This window comes from Drosophila simulans, chromosome 3R (genome assembly GCF_016746395.2).
Source record: "Drosophila simulans strain w501 chromosome 3R, Prin_Dsim_3.1, whole genome shotgun sequence".
Taxonomy (NCBI): domain Eukaryota; kingdom Metazoa; phylum Arthropoda; class Insecta; order Diptera; family Drosophilidae; genus Drosophila; species Drosophila simulans.
Genome location: NC_052523.2, coordinates 10,246,972 through 10,267,857, shown reverse-complemented (window position 1 = coordinate 10,267,857; position 20,886 = coordinate 10,246,972). Strand labels below are relative to the sequence as shown.

Genomic DNA, 20,886 nt, shown 5'->3' with positions numbered 1-20,886 from the left:
TATCTCCACTGAAAGATATCATCATTTTAATCTGTTTTTACTGAGGTTATAATAATATAAATCTATTAGTGATTGAAACTATATATAAATTGACAAGGAAACGTATTAGCTGTTTAGGGATTTATATAGACTTCGGAAAAGTTATAGCTAGCTAACGTGTCAGTTAGCTTCACATCTCAGTGAGCACACGCTATTATGTGATAATTACGCGTTAATTGAATATCGCCATCTGGTCACACTGGTCGTTGTGCTCTATCGGCGTCCCGCTCGCGCCACCTAAAAACCGATGCACCACGATAGTCAGGCCGCACATATAAATGCGACTCCATCGCGCTAACATGGCTGCTGGGAACCGAAAACTTAAAAATATTGTGCTGTCGGAGTGTGTTTGCATCAGCGTGAAGCCCAGTGTTAAGTTAAAACATTGACTGCCCACGCCCGCCAACGACAATTGCCGTAAATCGAATTCTGCCGTAATTCGCAACGCCGGATTCCCATCCGTGTGTCCGTCGCGAGTGTGCCAGTGTGCGTGAAAATAAAAAGTCAATGGTGCGTGAGTGCGAGTGAGTAGGAAGAAAGCAAAAGCGATTGGATTGATTTGTGACGCTGCTGGCGAAAAGCAGTACCCAGTACCCCTTTCCGTGGCCAAAACATACACATACGCACGGCTATAGTAACGCAGCATCGATTGTACAGTTTTAGAGCAAACAATTCAATTAGAAAATGCAGAGCGCATGAGTTGAATTGTGAGTGGGCGCCCCACATAAGCTGACTGCTACCGCACCACGAAGGGAACTAGAAAGAGGAGTGCGCAGAGTGGAGAGAAGAGCAAAGGCGAAGCGAAGAGGAAGAGAGAGAGAGAGAGCAACCATTGCCAAAGGTAAGTGATATAACACTCGGGATCGGGAGTGGGAATGCGAATAGGAACATAAGGAATCCCCAAATTCTTATCCTCGATTGCAACAGTATTTATATGGCAGCCACTTATCGCTTCCGCTTGCGTGTGTGCGTGCGAAAGAGATAGATAGAGTGGGGCCAAGGGGCCACTCTGTTTATTGATAAGAGAGGAGAGCGCTCAAGAGAGAGAGAGAGAGCGATAGAGGAGGTGGGCGCCAACGCAGCAAAACAGCGGAAATCCTTTACAAAAACTTGGTCTACCACTAGTTCTTTGTGTTCGCCTTCTTGTCTCTCTCATCTTGGCAGCCCGTTCTAGTGCGCGTATTTTTAGTCACAGCACATTGCCCAATTCGCCAGCCGCTATTTGTGTCGTCCATTTGTTCATTCATTGGGCTCTTTTTCCGATTTCAGTGGGTGGCATTTAACAATAATCCCTGCGTTCGCTGTCCACGTCCACATTACGATACGTTTAGTGCACGGAAAGAAATAAGCATGTGGTTTCATGATATTTAATACTATAGCTATTGAAGATAGTTATTAAATTTATGCCTTACTCTATTTTGATGCATGAAATATTATTTGATTGTATTTGGTATACAAAGTAATTAAAAAATTGTTATGTTACCGTACGACTACCAATCTTCAGTATAAATTTCAGTGAATTTCTCACTGTGCACTACAATGCCAGGCGGTACAAGCACCTGTATTTATTTATGGTCCGCTGCCGTAATCGACTGCAGTCGCCGCTTCCCTCTCTCTTTTGCTACCAACAACTTGGGGTAGGGCACCTGAACTAGTTTCAAAAGGCGGCGCTCGGCCTTTTCAGCTTTTTCGCATTTGCCATTTTCCCGCGGTTCGCAACATCAGCGACATTTGTCACAGTTTCTTAAAGAACATTTGAATATCCAAAGTTTACTTGCCGAACTTGACTGCGGCGTCGCGATGCGATGATGCTGCTTGCGTTAAACAGCCCGTTGTTTGTCATTCAGCTCCATTAATTCGATACCGATCAGTATTTCGTGCATTGTGCAAAATACGCAGCAACAGCTGTTCCAATATTGGCCAAATATGGTGCAAATATTGAACTCTTCGCATATAAAAAACATATGGCGCGATCAATGCCGAATTTTCGGCGAATTCGAGCAGATGACCCATTGATCTCATAATATGTACCCTCTTGAATTAAAACAATTTGTATTTCCCCAAGCAATAAACACACAGAGCTCTATATAAATCATCCCTTCTCTGGGAATTATGATAGTAATAAGTGGGCGGACTGTGAGCTAATCTAGCTTAGGCTTAAATAAAAATACCCTCCATTACAATATAAACTTAGTCAAGTGTGACAAAATCATGTATTTATATTCATATAATTAATTTATTTTCGATGATCAAGCGACATGGCACGGGAAATAGTCGCGCTTATCTTTAGTGTAAACAAATGACCCAGCATTTCCGCAGGCCCGTTTTAATCTGTAGAATACAAGCGTCTATAAATAAAAAAAAGCTCACAGAACTTGCCACAAAAAAATTCGAAACACACTTGGCCTAGCCTAATCGTTACTTTACGAGAGCCATTTGGTGATAATGAAAAAGTGAACATATTCGTGGCTTATCGTCCATTGGACATGTATAAAATAAGTGCGCGACACGCAAAACAGGCTAAAATCAATATGGCAAAAACATCGCCTAATATCGTGGACAGCTCATAACGATTCCCCTTTTAAAGGAACAAATTTTGTGACGATTAATTTAAAAGTTGCAAAGAATTTAATCATCTGCATTGCTAAAAACTGTTGTAATTAAGAGAGATTTAGCTACATACGTTCTTACAGTGCGTTTCGTTACTATGACGACCAACCCCATTGATGACTGCGATTTTTTCTATCGATGTTCATCTAATGGAAATTTAATTACCCAGCCGACGGGGCATTTTCCTGCATCCAATCCATGCCGATCCAATCCCAATCCCCATCCCAACCCCCCGCCTCAGTGGGTGGCTTCGACAAGGTCGCTGACAAATCGAAGTACAGCAGATTTGTCGCCGATAAATTGGCTTTATGGTTGGTCGGACAAAGCCAAGCGACATGCCATATGTACAAACGATTTCATTATGACATTTACGTCGTTTTTAATATTATGTATTTCTTTATTGTTTATGTAAGTGTGTGTGTGTGTGCTTTATTGGCTTGATTACTTGTGGATGGATAAACATTGTCAATAAATCTGCACGTGCCTTGAAGACTCACCGTGTTTCGTTATTATTTATTCTAAACGTAAATGTAAATGTATTCTCAAAACGGTTCAGTGAACCGTGGTTTTTTGCAATTTCTTATCACCCACAACGCGCTGCATTGATAACAGGCATTCAAAACTGAAAGCGTCGAGAGTAAAAGTATGTGTCACTTTGGAATATCGATAATCTCCTTGTAATAATTCGAGGCGAACGGGCTCTAAGCCAGGCGAATCGTTTGGGCCCCTTGGCGTTCGTACGTAATATGGGGGCACTAGTCCGGAATATGGAATATGGAAATGCCGTAATTTGCTCAATTGTCACGTTCTGCTCTAAGCTGTTAAGAACGCCTCAGCGGCCACAACGAAGTCATTATTCGCCATTCGCGTCGAGTGACTCAATTTACACAGCCTAACCCCACTTGGTGGCGGAGCTTGATAATGCCTCCCAGGAAATCCATACCAGCACCGACTCGGTCGTCCATGTCTTTAGCCTTCCTCGGCCACGTGTCCAGTCTTTATTGGTCGATTGGATTGCGGTGGGAAAGGCTAAATTTTGAGATTGCGACAGGCGTCGTCGTGCTGAGCTATGCGGTCATTCTAAGGTACTAAATTGTGAATAAAACTAATCAAATCGTATTAATTGGTTAATTTTTAATTTGCAATTATGTTCGCGTGGGTATAAATCTTCTTTGATGGAATGGGATGAATGGTCGAACAGGTGTTTCGACGTAAAATACTTAAAAAGAAGTATCTTCAATCGAGAGCAATTAGATTCCTTTGAAATATTATTCAAACTTCCTTGAGGAATATAGTAGTTCCATATTTTTATTGACCACTGAGTACTAGTATTAAGCAATTTAGTACGGTTACTAATATTCTTATTTATTTAGCGCTATAGAGACAACATTCCATCAAATGATTCGCTTAATTCTATTATCAATTGACTCTTATATGAAGTATCGACTTGTTATATTTCTGACTCACTTAAATAATAGATGTTACGAGGGACCACTTTCCTAAGTGGGGAAATACGATAATATTAAATAATCATTTCTTCAATTTTATTTATGCCTCAATGAATTCTTTATATAATATAACATATTGTATACTTTATTTAATAATGTATTTATTTTTATTTCCAGATTAGTTACTTAGATTATTATATCAACGGATCACAAAAAGAACCACAAAATACCATTGTATAATGACATCTAGGTATGTTTGTCAATTATCAAAACCTCAAGATAGAAATTACTAACTGTATTCAACATCCCTTGCAGACTTGATCGGCTGTTCATTCTACTGGAGACCGGCTCCACAGCGGCCACTCGCCAGGCGGCCGCCAAGCAGATTGGTGAGGTCCAAAAGCTTTATCCACACGAGCTGCATGCTCTGCTAAACAGATTGGTGGGCTACCTGCACAGTACGTCCTGGGAGACACGGATAGCTGCAGCCCAGACCGTTGAGGCCATACTAAAGCAAGTACCGCCCTGGCAGCCGGAACTCCATGTGCTGCCCAAGAAGGAGCGTTGCGCTAGTAATACTGCCACAGCTGCAGCGGCAGCAGAAGAGGACAGCTGCCAGTCAAGTGGTTCCAACTCGACAACGGCCAGCGAGCGACTACTTAGCTTTGATGAGTTCGATCTGCAGCAAATCCTCCACAAAGGTGCCAGACTCATTGGCTCCGAGGGCAACGAGTTTGATGTGCAGGAGGAGCAACCGGCTAGTGGCGGCGGGGAGGAGGACAGAAGCCTAGCCAGTCGTCTAAGCCGCCAGCGTGCGGTGCTGAACGACAAACTGGGTCTGACCACGGCCGCCAAGCTGGGCGTTAATCTTACCGATATGATAACAGACGAGGACGTAGCACTTACCAGGAGTGGCAGCACTTACAATGTCAACGCAGAAAAGCTTCCAGTCGAGCACTTACTCAACATAAAGCCAGCGGCGAACGGATCTGGCCAAGCTCCACTTAGTTGCCGTGAGATGAACAGGGCCAAGCGCAAGGCTCGTCAAAATACAAGCGGATGTTCTGCCACCGCAGTTACGCCAACTTGCAGCCGGAGGAACTCCAACAGCAATCATAGTACTGGCAGCAACCACAGCAGTAATGGCACCACTGGTGCTGCATTAGAAGAACCTGAAAAGAAGAAACTTAAATCAACGGATCGGCAGGAAATCTTCTATAGTTTAAATGGTGGGTGGCTCAGATAAAGCGCTGATTACATTTTATTAATTTGACTTTTTCATATATATTTCAGCTGCTGTGCCAGATGCCACAGGCACTTGGGTGGATGCTGTCTCCTGGCCACTGGAGAACTTCTGCTCACGTCTCTTCATTGATCTCTTTCACGCCAAATGGGAGGTGCGCCACGGGGCGGCAACAGCTCTAAGGGAGCTAATCAATCAGCACGCTCAAGGAGCTGGAAAGGCAGTACTACAGACTCGCGAACAGATGGGCGAAGCACATAGCCGCTGGCTAGAGGATGCTGCCCTGCGCCTGCTCTGTGTGCTTTGCCTGGATCGGTTTGGTGACTTTGTCTCGGATCAGGTAGTGGCACCGGTTCGCGAGACCTGCGCCCAAGTGCTGGGTACCTTGGTCAAGGAGATCGAGGCGTCCAAGGTTCAACGAATCGTGGACATTCTGCTTCAGCTCATCCAGCACAAGAACGAGTGGGAAGTGCGGCATGGTGGACTACTTGGCCTGAAGTATGTGTTTGTGGTGCGTGAGGAGCTGCTGCCCATCTATTTGCCCCAGTCGATTTCAAACATCCTCATCGGTCTGCTGGATGCTGTGGATGATGTCGGAGCGGTGGCTGCCGCAACCCTGATTCCGGTTTCTTTCTGGCTGCCGAAGCTATTAAATCCGGCGCAAGTATCCTCCATCGTAAAAATGTTGTGGGACCTACTCTTGGACCAAGATGAACTCACGTCTGCATGCAACAGTTTCATGGGGCTGTTAGCGGCCATTCTATGCCTGCCAAACGCTGCCTGTTGGGTGGAGATGGAGCCGATGGCCATTCTGGTACCGCGCCTGTGGCCTTTTCTTTCCCATAGCACTAGTTCGGTGCGGAGGTCAACGCTAAAGACGCTTATAACCTTGACGAGTGCGGATAGGGTCAAATCCGAGCCCAAAGATGAAAATCAAGTTAAAGAGGAAGCGGATAAGGAGAAAATGAAACTTAACTTTGGAGTCAGCGACTGGAAGTGGCAATTGCTGCAGCAGGCCTTACGTCACATATATCAACGCATCCTGGTGGAGCCGCAGGCGGATATCCAGGCACTAGCCCGTCAGGTGTGGTCCAATCTGATCGAGCATGCAGATTTGGGTGCGCTGTTGCATGCTGCCTGTCCATTCGTGTCGTCCTGGATATGCCTTTCAATGCAGCCACCTAGATTGGCTTTCGATGCAGCAGTGCTGATCAGAGCTGGTGGAGATACAAGCACACCAGGGAGCGCATCCCGAAAACGAACGCCCCGCATAGGTGACGAATTGGGCGGTAACATTCTAGCGCATTCAAACGCCTCATTGAAGTTGTACCTTGGTGGTAGCGAGGCCACGCCTTTGGATGTGCGGGATGCTAATTTTATGCGAGCTCGGATTTCCTCATCTCGGGCACTGGGTGCGCTTTCTCATTACTTAGTTCAGCCAGCTCCGGGAGTGGTGTATACCCCACAAACAGAGAGTCCCACAGACTGTTATACAAAAGTACTATTGGGTCATCTAAATGCCCACTCCGCTGTCCAGCGTATCGTGTGCGGGCTCATCATTGCGTTTTGGGCGCTAGAAGACGAGCCAGTACGCCCAGGACCGCCTAATCTGCAGGAAAAGTTACACCAGTGTGTAAGCGAGTACGTCTACTACGATGAGGTGGCCATTTCACTGACACGACTACTACAAGAGGCACAAGACTTTATTGCTACGCTGAAGCAGAACAAAATCCCGATTAACGATTTCAACAACGCCAAGATCCTTACTCTAGATCAAATCGAGGCAGTGGCAACTACGCTAACCGAAAATGTGCGTTCTTATCCCCTCAAGCCGAAAGTTTTAGACATGCTAGAGGAGCGTCGACGCAGCCTTCAGGCCTCCTACCAGCAGACAACCAGTGAGCAAAGCGCCTATCATGTCAGTGCTCAGGCAGCACTCGCTGGCGCCATCTGCGCTCTTCACTGCCTGCCCGATAAGCTGAATCCGGTGGTCAAGCCATTAATGGAGTCCATCAAGCGGGAGCAGTGCCTCCAGCTGCAGCAGCTGTCTGCCGAGTTCCTGGTCCACCTTATGGATCAGGTCTGTGATAGAAATCCTAGTCCAAATAGCAAGATTTTAAACAACCTTTGTACGTTGTTAAGGAGCGATCCCGAATTCACTCCCAAACTGGTAAGTTGGAGTTAGCTTGTTTATAACTCAATTTGCTTATTTGTTCATTAAATCTCTTTTAGGTAATGCCACCAGAAACCCTCAAACAGACGCCCGTTTCGTCTGAGGTTATTAATAATTGTGTTTACTATGGTATCCTAACACTGGCACTTCAACAGACAGTGACAACCACTAACACGCGAAGCGGTGCGGGCGGTGCAACAACTCCCACTGCTACTACGGCCCCCAGGGGCCCTGGACGACCGCCCACTGGCGAAATATTGTCCGCAACCAACGCCACTACTCACATTGAGCTAAAGGCGCAGCAAGCCAAGGAGGCGGAGGCGAAGCAATGCCGCATACAGCGCCTGGGAGCGGCTTGTGCCATAGAAAAGCTGTGTAGGATATTTGGAGAGCAAATCATTGAAAAGGTGGCTGTTTTCCAACAGCTAATGTTTGGCAAGGTGGAGCAGTTCGTAAAAGAAGCTCACGACTGGCGATTGGGCAACCTCCTTCCAGATCTGGGAGTATGCAATGAGCTTGTCAGCTCCATGCAGCTTATTGAGACAGCAGCCCCCCATCTACATGTTGCACTGCATCCTCAGATGTTTGCCCTTCTGCCCTCTCTTGGCTTTATCGTTTGTCATCCTCTTAAGGCAGTCCGACACATGGCTGCTCGATGCATCGCCGTGCTGGCCGAGATCGATGCTTGCCAGACTATGCAGTTTGTGGTTCACGATCTGCTACCGCTGCTTGGGAAGATTGAGCAACTTATAGAGCGACAAGGAGCCATAGAGGCTATCGAACGCGTGGTCAGCCGGCTGCAGATAAAGGTAGTGCCCTACATCGTGCTGCTGGTGGTGCCTCTACTGGGCGCAATGAGCGATCCGGATGAGTCAGTGCGATTGCTTTCCACGCACTGCTTTGCAAATCTCGTCCAGTTAATGCCCCTGGACGGAAAGACGGAGCAATTAAAAAGCGATCCGCTGCAGGCGCGCAAGACGCGTGACCGTGAGTTTCTCGACTATCTTTTCAATCCAAAGAGCATTCCCAATTATAAGGTTCCGGTACCAATAAGTGTGGAACTGCGCTGCTATCAGCAAGCCGGCATCAACTGGCTGTGGTTCCTGAACAAATACAATCTACACGGCATTCTTTGCGACGATATGGGGTTGGGCAAAACCCTACAAACCATATGCATCCTTGCCGGAGACCACATGCACCGTCAGACAGCCAATTTGGCCAATCTGCCTAGTCTGGTAATTTGCCCACCAACTCTAACCGGTCATTGGGTGTACGAGGTGGAGAAATTCCTTGACCAGGGATCCGTTCTGCGTCCCTTGCACTACTATGGATTTCCAGTGGGAAGAGAGAAGCTAAGGAGTGAGATCGGAACGAAGTGTAACCTGGTTGTGGCATCGTATGACACTGTGCGCAAGGACATCGACTTCTTCAGCGGCATACACTTCAACTATTGCGTTCTAGATGAAGGCCATATTATTAAGAACGGAAAGACAAAGAGCTCTAAGGCCATAAAGCGATTGAAAGCAAACCATAGACTGATCCTCTCCGGCACGCCCATCCAGAACAATGTGCTGGAGTTGTGGTCCTTGTTTGACTTTCTAATGCCCGGCTTCCTTGGCACTGAGAAGCAGTTCGTGCAACGCTTCTCACGACCCATTCTGTCATCTCGGGATGCAAAGAGCTCTGCCAAGGAGCAGGAAGCTGGAGTTCTGGCCATGGAGGCTCTGCACAGACAAGTCCTGCCCTTCCTGCTGCGCCGTGTTAAGGAGGATGTGCTGAAGGACCTACCGCCAAAGATTACCCAGGACTTACTTTGCGAACTGAGTCCGCTCCAGCTGCGACTGTATGAAGATTTTAGCAATAAACACCTGAAAGACTGTTTAGACAAACTGGGCGACTCGTCGTCGGCATCCATGGTGACGGAGAATCTCAGCGCCAAGACACACATTTTCCAAGCGCTTCGCTACCTGCAGAACGTATGCAACCATCCCAAGCTGGTGTTGCGTCAGTCTGAGGAGCTCACAAAGGTGACCAGTCAGTTGGCGTTGACAAACAGCTCATTGGACGACATTGAGCATTCTGCAAAGCTGCCCGCCTTGAAGTAAGTGCACTCTCGTTACACAGTTAAAATATAAAGTATATATTTCAAATATTTCATTTCCCTCGCCAGGCAACTTCTCCTTGACTGCGGCATTGGTGTGCAGACGGAGTCGGTGAGCCAGCATCGTGCGCTAATCTTCTGCCAGCTTAAGGCGATGCTGGACATTGTGGAACAGGATCTACTGCGCCGCCATCTGCCCAGCGTCACGTATCTGCGGCTGGACGGCAGTGTACCCGCCTCTCAACGACAGGATATAGTCAATAACTTCAACAGCGATCCCAGCATCGATGTGTTGCTCCTGACCACTATGGTAAGCATAAAATTGGCTTTTATGTTTTGATCAAACTTTAATCGTAAATCAACTTTTAGGTTGGCGGCCTGGGTCTTAATCTAACGGGTGCCGATACGGTCATCTTTGTCGAGCACGACTGGAACCCAATGAAGGATCTGCAGGCTATGGACCGCGCCCACCGAATCGGTCAGAAGAAAGTAGTTAATGTTTACCGGCTGATCACGCGCAACTCGCTGGAGGAAAAGATCATGGGGCTGCAAAAGTTTAAGATACTCACCGCCAACACTGTGGTGAGTGCGGAGAACGCTTCGCTGCAGACAATGGGCACCTCGCAGATCTTTGACCTCTTCAACGGAGGGAAAGACAAGGGAGCAGAATCTGGATCATCAGCGGTGACAGGAACAGCATCGGGCGGCATGTCCATGAACACCATTATCGAGAACTTGCCGGAACTCTGGTCCGAGCATCAGTACGAGGAAGAATACGACTTGGGCAACTTTGTGCAGGCACTGAAAAAGTAGACTACTGCTTCCCACGCCAAGACTTCCAGTTTTAGGGTACGTTGATCTGTTCCTTTATAATCGCGAAAAGAAACTTTTAGAAATAAATATTAATAAAGCTTGAAATTAAATAAAACAAAAATTAAACATCTTAGCTCAAATCTTTACAAACACATTTGAATACGAAAGGAAATAGCTGCTGTTTTAAATTCACTTCCTATGACGTATGAGTTTTCGAAGAGTAAGAAAAAAAGTGTAGAATACTTTACGGCTGCTTGGAAAAATTGGAAATCAAATATGCTTGGGAATGGAAATTTTTTGCAGTGCATCGAGAATACAGAGAAAGAGAGAGCAAAAGAAAAAATTCAAATTTGGATGTTTTCAAACAGTCTTATCAGCAATGGCAAATAAAATTGTTTGCCCTGAAAAATTAATGTTTGTGTGCATAATTTGCTTAGTAAATATTTACGCCTGTCCCTCACAATAAGACACCTAATTTCACCCTGACCAATTGTTTCCATAGTCACGGCTCATTTTATTGACTAATGCGTTGATATGGCCACAAGTTATCAGATCGATCGGTTGAAATCGATTTCGTGTTTCATTTATCAGAAGAGCTATTTGCTCGACTGGCGAGGAATATGTACACATGTACTTTCGGTTGTTCTCATTCGAATCTGGTCGGCTGTGACCCTAGTACCTTGAAATTTGATGGGGCTATCAGTTGTGTCAGCCCATTAAAAGTGCCCCAGCTAGTAAATATAGTTAGTTGACCCCTTACCACCACCACACAGCATACTCGATTTATTTTTCAATTTGGTTTGCTTTCGATTAATACAAATCCCGGCTTATCTGTGCTCCGTCACGATGAAATGGCTGCGGATTGTGTGGCATAGGCACACCATCCATCGAGTAGATTATTTATGTCTACGAGGGGCGCTAAACGCGACCCGGTCGTAATGGAGACTGTGTCTCAATACTCCGAAACAATAGTGATTCCTGCAGAGCGGTACGAGGGATTCGGTGCGTGGTACAGGATAGCCTTATCTCTGGCCTGTAGTAGTGCCCGTCTTCCCCAGTTTCTTTATAATGGTCATTATTATATTGTATTATAAGAGCCAGCACAAACAAAACAAAAGCAAGTGATAAGCTACGATTTTCCACTCGCTATATTACACTGCGAGGAAAATATAACAGATCTTATACACATTTCACATATGAAATTCTTTACATGATTAAAGCTAAATGTAGCAGGATAGCTTAAATTAAATTTAGCAATAGTATCCAAAATAACATGATGACAAGATAATAGTTTATTTAAACTTAATGGCAGTTTACAATTCTTGCCCCTGCATTCTTCTCAGTGCATTCCCTTTTCTCTTACCCACTCGCTTTGGCCTTTTATCTTCTGACCACAAGGCATCTTCCGGACTTTGCTACTGCAACTACTGATAGCCAGCACCCGCACCCGCACCCTTGCATCCTTATCGCAACGTCTCCTCCTCGACTCCTCCCCGCATGGGTGACCCGCAGCCTGTGGCCAGGGCCTCCTCCTCTCCCTACTGGCTGGGTCGGATCTTGGTCTGCGAGGCGCCGACTTAAAGTTTTCCGCCAGGTTATTTACCTCCTTATCTCGCCAGCATTGTTTTCGCCTCGTCACCCGCTCCGCTCCTTGCTTCTGATTCGTCTGGTTTTATCAATGTTTCTGTTTGCAATATGTTTGTTCTCAGCATTTTGTTATTGTTTCTTGATTACTGGTTCTCTTATCACGACGCGTGACGTCATAAGAGCCGGCATTTTGCTATTAGATAGGAATTTCTTTACACTTTTTTTTATCGTTTTTTTTTGGGGAAACGTGCTTGCTTAGTAGTTTTTCTAAAAATACCAGACTCTTTGGCATTTCCCTGGTGGTTTCGGTTATACAAAGCTCTGCTGTTCAACTTCATGGAAAGGGGAGTGGTCTAGAATAGTAGGAGTGCCATAAATAGGCAAGGTCGACTTCGTTATCGGCTAAAAGTAGACCGCAAAAAAGTTTATATTTTGCATAAAGCAAAAAGCTTAGATATAAAAAATAAAGTGAAAAAATAGGTTTATATTAGGAACTTATATCTATGTTTAGTAAAAGATTAGCTTGGAAGAGTTTGTATCATTGATAAATAATTAGATATAAGGCATTTACAGGATTGGTTCTGGGCGAGTTTATATCTTTTATAGATTTCCGATTAAAGTCAAAAGACTTTTAAGTGGCTTGTGATTTTAGATTTTATTTAGTAAGTTGGTTAAAGATCCTTTCTCTACTGTTTGGTAAGAATTCCAGGTCGCCCAATACCTCTTTGCGACAAGGAGCTTATGTACATGCCGCGATAGTAGCAATCTGGTCGGATTCCCAATGCTGTCGTCACCAAATCAAATCTGGCCAAAGCAGGCCAGATGATAAGGACTCGGGTGGGCATATGGCTATGGCTATGGCATATACTCGCCAAGTCGGAGAGCGAGAGTTGCCCCGATAAGGATAGTCGCGCGACCGACGCGTGATGCAACTTAATCAAATCGTGTTTTGGTATCACCCTCCCTGCCTCTCGCTCTATCTCTGCCGGCGTCCTGCTCGCTCCCGTGTGGCGTCCATGCGGCGGAGGTGGCGCCTGTGGGGCTGGCAATCGTGGAATCGGAATCGGGCCCGGCTCAGATAGCCATATCTTGGCGGCGTCCAATCAGCGGAACCGGCGACAGCCAAACTACGCCAAAGTACCGAGTACACGGCGCAATGAGTTCGACGGTTGCGTCGCCGATAATAAGTACAATCGTTACTTTGCTGTTGTTGCGTTTTTGAAAAGGTGATATGAAATGTGCTCTGATAAGTTTTAATCAAGAATATTTTACTCGCATTGCTTTGGGTGGCTCCGGGCCGAGTAGCATTTGAAAAGTTGTAGTAGTAGGTCGGAGCTCGGATGCGGGTCTGGTCGGGTCCACTCCCAACCCAACCCAACCTATCCCGTGTCATCCCATCGTATCGATCGCATCCGGCACACCGGTGCGGATTCGTGGGTCGTGTCCCGGCGATTATCACCGTGATCTGTTGGGCGTGAAACCGAAGAAAACCCGTTGAGCGTGGAAAAATGTGAGGAAAGTTGCGCCGGCGCAAGGGAAATCCTTCAAACGTGTGTTTAACCACAAAAGCGACGTGAGTTTAACCAACATAATCGACGGTTGGGCGCACGGAAAAGCCACCACCCGCCTCCTCATCGTTCCCCGAAAGAGTTGTGATCCGTCGGCGTGACCTGTGTGACACTTTCATTTGCCGGGTTAACGCCCCCTCGAAATCCGGCCAGTATCGAAACCGAAAATTTAACGCCTGCTTAGCGCCTGAGATCGCCAGATGCCCAGATGCCCGGGGCTCGGTCATCATCGATGAAAACCACATGGGCCGACCGAACGCCCCTCATAATGAGCGCAACGGATCCGAGCACTCGATTCTGGACCTAGCCACAATGGATTTTCAATCGCTGGCGGAATATGCATGGGAATCTGGCCATGGGACAACTTGGTAAGTTTCCCCAGACGATGTGGTGGCCATTCGGGGGAAATTGCTCTCAATTCAGCTTGTCATAACTAACACAAATAATACTAATGGAATGCTGCATATGTGCGAAATGATGCTACTTTGTACATATGTACAAAGTAAATGGCACATAGTACTTAGTCAGAACTTTTGGGAAGACATAGTGTACGTATTATCATGAGTCATTGTACAGTCATGATTTTAATGATTTTTAAGCTTAAAAATAGTTTCTAAGAATAAATATTTTAGTTCAAGTCGCAGTAAGGTTATTGTTATGTTTTAAAAACAAAATGTATTAGTGGAATGCACCCAAGCAAAAAGTGTCTAAGAAATTTTAAGGAATTAAAAAGGGACAGACAGGGAAAAAGTAGGGAAAATTATGACGATTACACGAAACCAGCATGACGATCAACGAACCCAAAAAGCACAAAACTCCGGATCCCGTCCAGCCAAGGGGTGGGGCATTGCCTTCCAGCTCCAGGCAGTGGCACCCAGCAAGTGCCCATATATATTTTTATATATATATGTGTACATATGTATAAATATATAAGGAGGTTGAAACGACTGAAAAACAAAATGCGAGTCCAAACGATGGGTCCCGTTCCATGGTACCGCTGCCGATCCACTTGGCGGTCATACAATTTGCCCTGCGGTCGTTGAGTTGTTGCGACGACAACAACGAGGCCTTATCAACATCGACTTGTATGTATATGTATATATATGTATATATGTGGGGGGAAAATAAAAAGAAATAATTATTCAAGAAAAATAAGCATTTAAGAAAAGAATTTCAAAACAAATGAAATAAATGTAGTGGGGCCTTATACTATGTAACCATAAATTCATTGCTATATACACACACATGACTTCCTGCCATAGGTCAGCCATATTGAAAATTAATTATACAAAAAAAATATATACATATATATAACCACACACATATAATAGTCAAGCGAATTGTCGTAGTTAACCGACAATTGCCTTTTGTTGTTCAGCCAGTGATTTTCCAGGGAAACCCTGGATGCATCCCACACAGCCATCCGACTCCCCTGACACGTGCATCTCCATGGCGAAATGCATCCGCAAACAAGTGGGATTTACTTTTGGGTGCCGCGAAGGAAACCGCGACAACAAACACCGCAAAAACAAAAAACCAAAACCAAGCCGAGGACAAACAACCAACAATGACGGACAGTCACATACATTAAACATTAACAGAACAAGTAAAGTAAAAATTGTAGTATAAAAGAATTTTTGTGAAATTCCGAAACGCAAACAAACTGCACGGCAAACAACAATCCACCAAAGACAAGATACAAGACACTCGTGTTTGTCTTAATCGTTAATTGCTCTGGCCACGTCCCTATCCCAGTCCCGATTTCAGTTCGAGCTCGAGTTCCAGTTCCAGTTCTTTGTGGTCGGCACACCACATCCACTCTAGGAAAAACAGCACCTACTCCATATAAACATAGTGCCACAAGCACATCGGATGAGCAGTATCCGCGCGTGTCTCTTAACTGGGTCTTCAATGGGTACCTGTTGCTAGTGGCTTGGTTACCTGTCTGTCCGTCCACCTTCGTAATATAATGTGTGCTTGACAGGATATGCCCAGTCCCGGTTCCATTTCCAGTCCCTATTCCCCGATCCCAAACACCCAGACACCGTGCCCCGTCATCGCTCCGACTTGCATTGTTCTCCGCTGCGGAACTTTAATTACCCAACCTTACTTTCACTGTCCGCATAAAAATTAATGAGTTTAGGACTTGTCCGTTCAGCGTCCGCGTCTTCCATTCATAAATTTTGTTCCTGGGCTGGGAAATTCCCGTGTGCTGATTCATTTGCCATTCCTTTTTATGAATGGATGTGCTCTATTTTTGGGATTGCCTCGGATCGGTTTTTAATGGGGGAATTCCATTTATCTGATTGGTAGATGTCCGTATATCGCATTTGTACATGGTAATTGCAAGAAATCCTGTATAACTTGGACCCCGATAAAGTTCCTTAGTTTTTCCAAATGCCTAAAAAAGGTTCATATGGATTGAATGATCTGGAAATAGTGATTTACTTTAATACATATCTACACTACCATTTTATATATTATTTTTATTTATTAAGACTTTTTTTCATTGATTTAGTATAGAAGATATTTTAATTTAAGAGCAGCAATCAAATAGTCTCCGCATTGGGAGCCCACCTACAGCGATTGTCACTTAGGCGCACCATTAAAAAATCATCAGAGAAGCGATTCGAAATGTTTTTCAAGTGGACGCCCTAATTATAAAGCGCCAGCGCCTAGGTACATACGTGTCTAACGACGAAAAGTAAAAACATATTTTCGAAAATTATATAACCCAACAATGGAAGGGACAATATTTTCCCTGACGTTGTCAGCGAAAACAAATTCATAATTCTGTTTATTTGCTTGGTCCGAGAGCGAAAGGATCTCGAAGGACATCGAAGGGACCGAGGGAACCAAGTGAGCACGAGATGCGGCAATAACAATAACAACCGCATCCCCTGGGTGTCCTGTCCGCTGTCCCCGTTCCCTTCCCCTTGCCACGATCAATTTGTATCGTGTCGGCGCGTGTTGCCATTTTGTCCTGTTTACCTTGCCACAGGCCACTCACCATCCGCATACCTGGACGGACGGGTGGGTCACCCGAAATGGGCATCCTACCTGAGCGGGCAAATGGCAGCCGTCTGCGGCTTGGCCGGCCGATTAGCGCTGATCATTGCGGCTTAATCGTGGCTTCTTGACAGTTTCCAATACAAACTCTATTTAAATAGGTTCAATTGACGTTTTTTTGTTTGTCCGGCTGTGGGAAAAACTTCTCTCAAATGTGCAGAAAACATGTTCGGCCAGTCCAGGAAAGTCAGTCGGGGATTGTTCCAAACAAATCCGCTTGACCATATTACCTAATGATGTGTTTGCTCATTTAATTCATCGTCACATGCGCCAGTGTTGACTCAACAAATTGGATAAGTATGCCATGTAAATTCTATTTGCATAAAATTGGAAAATTACTAAGATTGTTAACACTGGCATGTGGGCAACAGAAAAATCTTCCTTTGAGTTGTTTGTATATCAATGGATATTATCATTTAAAAAGCAGTATTTTTAGATTTTGCCCAAACTTAGCTTGCTATTTTCTTAAATTGTTTATTTTAATCCTTGAATTTAGAAATTGTTGAACTTAATTCGATGAAATGTGGCAAAATCGTTAGTTTTCCCATATCTTTGCCCAGCATCTGAAGATAACCCGAAACAATTGAGTCCGCTTATTGTTGCATTAAAAGAGTGTTAAAGACATGTTCTCAATGGCCATTAAATGGGTTTGATAAGAGCACAACTTTGTGGCGGACCGCAGGCCACTTGAATCGGATCTGGCCGGTTTATTGTAGGAGTTTTATTTGAATGCCTACCACATAACGATGCAGATAATTGGCGCTTAAGGAGTCAAACGACTTGTATCCAAAAGATAGGGGAACACTCAGCACTCAACAAAGAGCTCTTCATGAAATGGATCCCGTGGCGCGTATTGGATTACCAGCGCAATATTTATGGCCGCGATGTACACGAAAATATTAAAAATGCATAAATACATCGGCACCGAAACTATGCACGATCATCGTACATCGTCCTGATATGTGAGACACTCGCCACGCTTGACACTTGTTTGTTTGAGGGGGGAGTGGAGCGGGGTAACCCATTTTCGGCCACCATAAATATGTCAAAATAGTTTGAAGCCAAACTTAGTGGCATTAAACCCGGGACTTCGTGTGTACGTGTGCGTTTCACTTTGGTCTCGTGGGATATACAAATAAGAATGTTCTGTTTGAATTGGCCCTCAGTGGGTTTACTCAATGTACCGCATAAAACTTATTAAACGACTTTTCGCCATAAACAATGGCTATTCGATATGTTTCCCCCTCAAACAAAAACCAGAGTGCTGTGCCACGGCCCATTGACAATCGGAGATCGAGTGTGAAACAGGGCACCTCCTAGCCCGCAGACCCACAAGATTATCCTTTCCCAAGGACTTGTAATAAATCACATCATTAGCATAGCATCTCCTGGTGATTTATCGTTTCGGGAGATCGCTCTGGAGCAAGATCCTCATGTTTGTTGACACTACCACATGCTCCTCCGAATCTTCGCCACACACACACTCAACTGAATTGTCCGATCTGCGGAACTTTTCAAAGGGCGGGGCACTCAGCCCTGACTCACATTTGAATGCGTAGTTCTTCACCATAGTCGTGGCTTTAAGGCCGCCCACCGTTATTTGCATGTGTACTCAATGCATTTCGTTTATAGAAGCCCGACTTATCAGACCTAACTAAGCATAACATTGCCAGCTTGGGGTCACAGTGAAAAGAGGGTCAACTCGGATGGGGAGCTCGGCTAGGTAAATACTGAATTTAAGTGTGAGAAAGTCACAAGTGTGGAATGGGTAATTTTTATAATAATAAGATCCAGTTAGTAAGCACCTTTAATTGCGTTTTTCTAACTCGCTTAAAAGGAGACTACATGGAATGAAAAGAAAGTACATTAGAAATGTTTAAACATTTAGTGAATTCATTTCAATTGTAATTAATTGGCTAATTTAGGTTCTAGACATGCGCGAATCGCATGCTATATTGAGTTGATCCCCCGTGTGACGTCGGTGCCAGTTTTTCAAAGTTGGCAATTAATAATTTCAAGGTTAAAGTTCCATTATGGATCCGAGGCACATGCAGCCAATGAGCTCGAATTGAACATTTCGAAATACTTGTTTTTGATTTCGTAGTAAAATTGAAATTCGTCCGATTCCGATCGAGTGTGTTGGGCCAACCGAAGGCGAACAGAAAAACATGTGAATAAATTATTTGAAAAATAAAAATATATATGTATATGAACAAATGAGGCGATCGCGGAGAGGCGTCAACCTCAGTCCCCATGTGTCTAGCGAAAGGTCCGGTCTAGTTCCCCACTTCGGCACGACTTCGATCCCAAGCGATCCCAAGAGCACCTTATCAGCATTTTCGATTTTTCGTATATTTAATAACGTACACTTATTTGATTTTAATACCGACAAAGGTTAAGCGATTTATGTCTATGGAGCGAGTGCGCATGTCGCCTGTATTCGGCGTTCTATGCAGCATTCAAAATCGAATTCGGTTCTGGTTTTGGTTTTGGAAGCGAAGCACTTGAGTGTGTCGCCCACTATGTACAGCAATTGATCAACGATCGTTAAAATGTTCCCAAAATGTCCAAACAGATCGTTGGTGCCTCCTATTCAAATGACGATAAAAATGCCATAAAAACACCGTACGAGCCTCCCAAGATCCCACTCGAAAATCGTTTTACGACTCGTCCTGGTTCAAATGTAACAATTTTTTAATCAACCATTAGAACGGAGCTCAAGTGCATTGTTTTTATGTATTTTGGCGCGACGTCTCGGGAATTTGCAAGGGGCAAACGCAGACGGACTCCTGGGGAAAGTCTTTCCCCAGCATTTTTCTCACGTTCACTTGTCGCGCCGCGAGATTTGTCCTGAAATTCTACACTCGTCTCGGTTGGATTTTAATGTTCTCGTCCTCGCGATAGGCATGAAAGTGTGTCTGGATCCTGGAGCCCCAGTCCTATATGCATGTTATTTTGAAATTTTTGAGAAATTTCATATTGGGTCTCTCATAAGGCGTTCTGATTTATGCGTAAATTTCACGATTGAATTGAAGAACTAACCGTGAAGAGTATTGAGACCATTAGCCACGACGAAAGTAATGGGCTTAAGTGAAGGGCGATTTATTTGGCTTCATGCTGTTATATTTTAAGTTTAATTAAATTGTTGGATTTACTCCAAACGCAATCCGAACATTTAGCCCTACATATTGATAATATAAATGTGTCATATTTTAATTCATGTTTCGATGTTTTTAATTTTCTTAGAAGTATATAAACATATGTTTTAATTGTTTATTTTTATATTTTTTTGTTTCTACGAAAAAATGTTTTAATCTATGCTGTTAAGAAGTAGAAACCGTACCGTGCATATAAATGATTTTCTTTTTGAAATTTTTTACTGAATTAAACTTTATTATTGGTTTATACTTTTTGTACATCTCATATATTCATTAAAATATAAATTTTCAGTAAGAAATGTTAAATCTTTCGAATTCCTTTAAACTTAGCTTACGTTTCTTAATATATATGGTTTGTTTTTTTCATTTTATTTCCAGATTTTGTGTGTACTTGTTTGCGGTCGCTGGCAGTCGACAGTCAACCAACCACAACAACAGCGACCACAACAACACCAATCGAGCAACAGTTGAGGCCGCCCCAGCTACAACAACAACACGTTCCGGCATGGCCTCTACCTCGGCCTGACCCCCCACCCACCCCTTCTCCAACTTTCCGCGCCTGTTGTAGCTGCTGCTGTATTGAGAGGCGGAGCAACGCAGCACCATGCGGAGGCAGTAAGTGCGATAAGGCAGGCATTAGGCGCAAGCACAAACGAATAGCAAGCGAAGGAAGAGAGGAGCCAAAGAGAGGGATCCCCAAAAAGAGAAAGAGTGAGTGGGCGAGTGCGAGAGCGTGGAGCTCGCATCGAATATTTCGAAATATTTAAAGCTGTACACGAGACGAAAATATTCATATTTTCGAATTTAAATTAATCCATGTTAAAATCTTGAAAACTTGGAAGCTATGTCATAAATGTATTCATAGTAAAAATTTGTATATATAATTTTTAAAATAAAAGATCTAATTTCCTTTTCATATTGTATTTTTATATTATATATTTCAATGTATTACTATTATTATATTTGAATCTAAAGTTTGCTTTATGTAAAGAAATAAATAAATACATGTAAATAATAAATTTATTAAATGGTGATCCTAGGACAAGGATAGAAATTAAGATGATCGTAATTTTTATT

The 20,886-nt window shown here is 44.2% G+C and overlaps 1 protein-coding gene across 2 annotated transcripts; it reads left to right on the top strand.

Annotated features, from left to right (window-relative positions):
* The first annotated feature begins 234 nt into the window (after positions 1-234).
* LOC6727885 (TATA-binding protein-associated factor 172) lies at positions 235-20,630 on the top strand. 2 transcript variants are annotated; one of them, XM_039294746.2, is made up of 8 exons: positions 235-880; positions 4,275-4,347; positions 4,413-5,326; positions 5,391-7,510; positions 7,573-9,614; positions 9,684-9,924; positions 9,984-10,463; positions 20,188-20,630. In XM_039294746.2, the coding sequence occupies exons 2-7, from the start codon at positions 4,337-4,339 to the stop codon at positions 10,425-10,427; spliced, it is 5,772 nt and encodes a 1,923-aa protein (XP_039150680.1). In that variant the 5' UTR covers positions 235-880; positions 4,275-4,336; the 3' UTR covers positions 10,428-10,463; positions 20,188-20,630. The 2 variants fall into 2 exon arrangements, with proteins under 2 accessions (XP_039150680.1, XP_016034487.1); XM_016175404.3 differs by lacking the exon at positions 20,188-20,630 and having other exon boundaries at positions 9,984-10,560.
* Positions 20,631-20,886: the final 256 nt, after the last annotated feature.